Source organism: Gloeophyllum trabeum (genome assembly GCF_000344685.1).
Source record: "Gloeophyllum trabeum ATCC 11539 unplaced genomic scaffold GLOTRscaffold_00006, whole genome shotgun sequence".
In the NCBI taxonomy this organism is placed as follows: domain Eukaryota; kingdom Fungi; phylum Basidiomycota; class Agaricomycetes; order Gloeophyllales; family Gloeophyllaceae; genus Gloeophyllum; species Gloeophyllum trabeum.
In genome coordinates this window covers 3,512-6,112 of record NW_006920415.1, presented here as the reverse complement: position 1 = coordinate 6,112, position 2,601 = coordinate 3,512, and the positions used below count along the sequence as shown (strand labels likewise).

Sequence of the window (2,601 nt, the reverse complement as noted above, 5' to 3'; positions counted from 1 at the left end):
GTCTCGCCGGCTGGAACTCGGAATATATGGGCCTCAACCAGTTCCCGTCGCTGCCGGACAAGTTCGATCCCACGCCGTATATCAACACGACTCGCGAGGACGAGAAGACGGAGTACTACTTCGAGCACTGCCTACCGACGACGGAGCAGATTGTCGAGCGGCTACGTAAGGTGCGGGAGGACCACCCGAGCTTGAGCCGCGTCTACCTCCTCACGAACGGGTGGGGCTGGTGGCTTAACGGGCTCAAGGACGCGCTGCGCGAGGATGGATGGGCGGACGCGACAAGTTCGCTTGACATTCAGCTCGACGCTGCGCAGAGCTACGTCGGTATGGCCGTTGACATGGCCATTGCTGAAAAGGCGGAGGTGTTCGTAGGGAATGGGGTGAGTCGGGCATCATCTTCCTTTCGCAACACATGCTGACATTGATGCTATCCCAGTTTTCGAGTCTGTCATCGAACGTGGTCATGTTGCGTATGGCGAAGGGCCTGGAGCCGGCGTCCAATCGGTTCCTGTAGAGTCGTTATGTTTTCTGCATCGCATTGTATCAATAAGTTATGTACGGATCCCGATACCAGCTATAATATCACTATGTACATTCACAAAAGACTGATTGTGTGAGGTGGGTACATGGGACGTCTGCATTTTGGCGGACTCGACAACAGTGCAGAGGTGTCTGTCCACCTAGTGCAGCAGAACAATCGGTGTTGCAGCTGAGGCAAGGGCTGAGGACGGGGAGAGGCAAGGAGACATTCATGGATAACCAGTGGTTGGGGGAAGCAAGCGTGGCTGGAAAGGAAATGAATAGATTGCAGAAGCATGTCCCTATTGAAACACCCAGGTTCCGATGCTCTCCGAGGACAGCATGAGGATGTAGCAGTGGGAGGGGAATAAAGACATGAAAAAGCAATAGAAATTGAACCACTCACCTGGGGCACAAAACACTTGTACCATTTCAATACTAGATATAATGGCATTCGGGAACACCCGCCCTTGAAGCAGGGAGCGCCGTACTGTGGTCAGCGCGGGAGGTGGTGGGCGGGGGGATGGGGGAGAACATGAAGGCTGATCCAGCGGTCAAAAAGCCAAACCCCGGCGGAAGTGCAGGGAGGATACGTGGGTGTAAGAAAGGTAAAAAGAAAGCGAAGACGGGTGACTGGGGGCGAGCGCGAGGGTGCGAGGAGGAGGGCAGTGGCAATAACCAAGTTAAACCATCGACGAGGGCGAATGTACCAGACATTCGCGTATCGCCAATGTTCTAACCCCTGTAGAAGTCATGAACCGCCATCTGCATGACGGCGAATGACCTTGTGAAGGAGGGCAGGGCGGGTGGGTCGGTTCGGGAGAAAAACACGAATTAAATGAGAACACACCGTCGGAGCAATATGCGTATATGGCTGCGACGGGGCCATGCATCCGAACGGAGCCTAAGGTACCACATCGGACAACTCAATATATGATGCTGACCTGAACCCGGTCGTGAATGTCAAACCGTAAGAAGTAATATACAGCCAAAGCGATATGTAATACTCATTTCGAAATTGTTTAGTCCAGCAATAGACAGTAAGGAATATCAAATATGACATTAGCTGCCGTTAAGGGGTATATTTTTGCCTGTAGGAAACCTTTCTCTCCATGTTATATGTGATGACATATAACATATATGGGGACAGTTACCACCCAAGAGTTATAACTAAAGTATATAATGAGAGTGTACGCAACACAGTATTCCAAATATGGCTCAGCATATGGGTACTTGTGATATAATTTACCAGATTCACGCATCAGAATCCACTTCAGCCTGTGAACAATATGTTATATATGGCTTTCAATCGATATTGAGTGGGCCGCCAGTGGCAACAGGCGGCGCCACTCAGCGGCAACAGGCGGCGCCCCTTTGCCACTCCTACCTTGCATGCCGCTCACACTGATGAAGGCGGCTCCATGATATAACTGAGCGGACACATCAAGTAAAACTAGGCGAATTATTGCATGATAAAATACAGAGAGTATGCACGAAAGTTATCACAACTGATTGTGAATCTACATGGCCGGTGAAGCCGCCACTGCGTCAAGTGTGAGAAGGGGGGGCAATACATAGAGGTCTAATTCTAATAGGTTAGGCTTAGCATAGGCTTAGTACTGGGTATTTTGTAGTGTGTGACTAGTAAATGGGTTGTAGTGAGAGACTACAAAGGACGATAGGGTAAGAATTACGTAATCAAAATGGACATAAACATGCAAAGTGAGAGCGAAAAGCAGGGGTGAACCGTCCTGAGACGGTTGGGTGAGCGAAGTGGGCAGAGTGAGGCGGGCAACCGTCCTAGGACGATCGAGTCTGTTACATGTAAGAAAGTGCATACGAACCGTCCGGGGACGATTTGGAGTGTCTGTGGCTATATCATTTCATGCGAGGAAGGCCAAAAGTCAAGAGACATAGTTAAACTCATGCATTTATTTACAAAGTATATAGAAACATATAGCAGACAAGCAGAGAACTAGACATAATAGTACATATGATGCGAAGGGAGCACCGCGCTCACTCATTGACCTCCTCGATCGCCCTGCGTCCCAGCATCTCGGAGACGGACTCCTCGTCGCT

The 2,601-nt window shown here is 50.1% G+C and overlaps 1 protein-coding gene across 1 annotated transcript in view; it reads left to right on the top strand.

The window, feature by feature from the left end:
* The window catches only part of GLOTRDRAFT_60221 (uncharacterized protein), a 2,652-nt gene extending 2,052 nt beyond the window's left edge, over positions 1-600 (top strand). Inside the window, exon 4 of the mRNA XM_007867384.1 lies at positions 440-600. Within this exon, the coding sequence (XP_007865575.1) occupies positions 440-517 (78 nt within the window). The 3' untranslated portion in view covers positions 518-600. The remainder of the gene's footprint in view (positions 1-439) is intronic.
* The last annotated feature ends 2,001 nt before the right edge of the window (positions 601-2,601 follow it).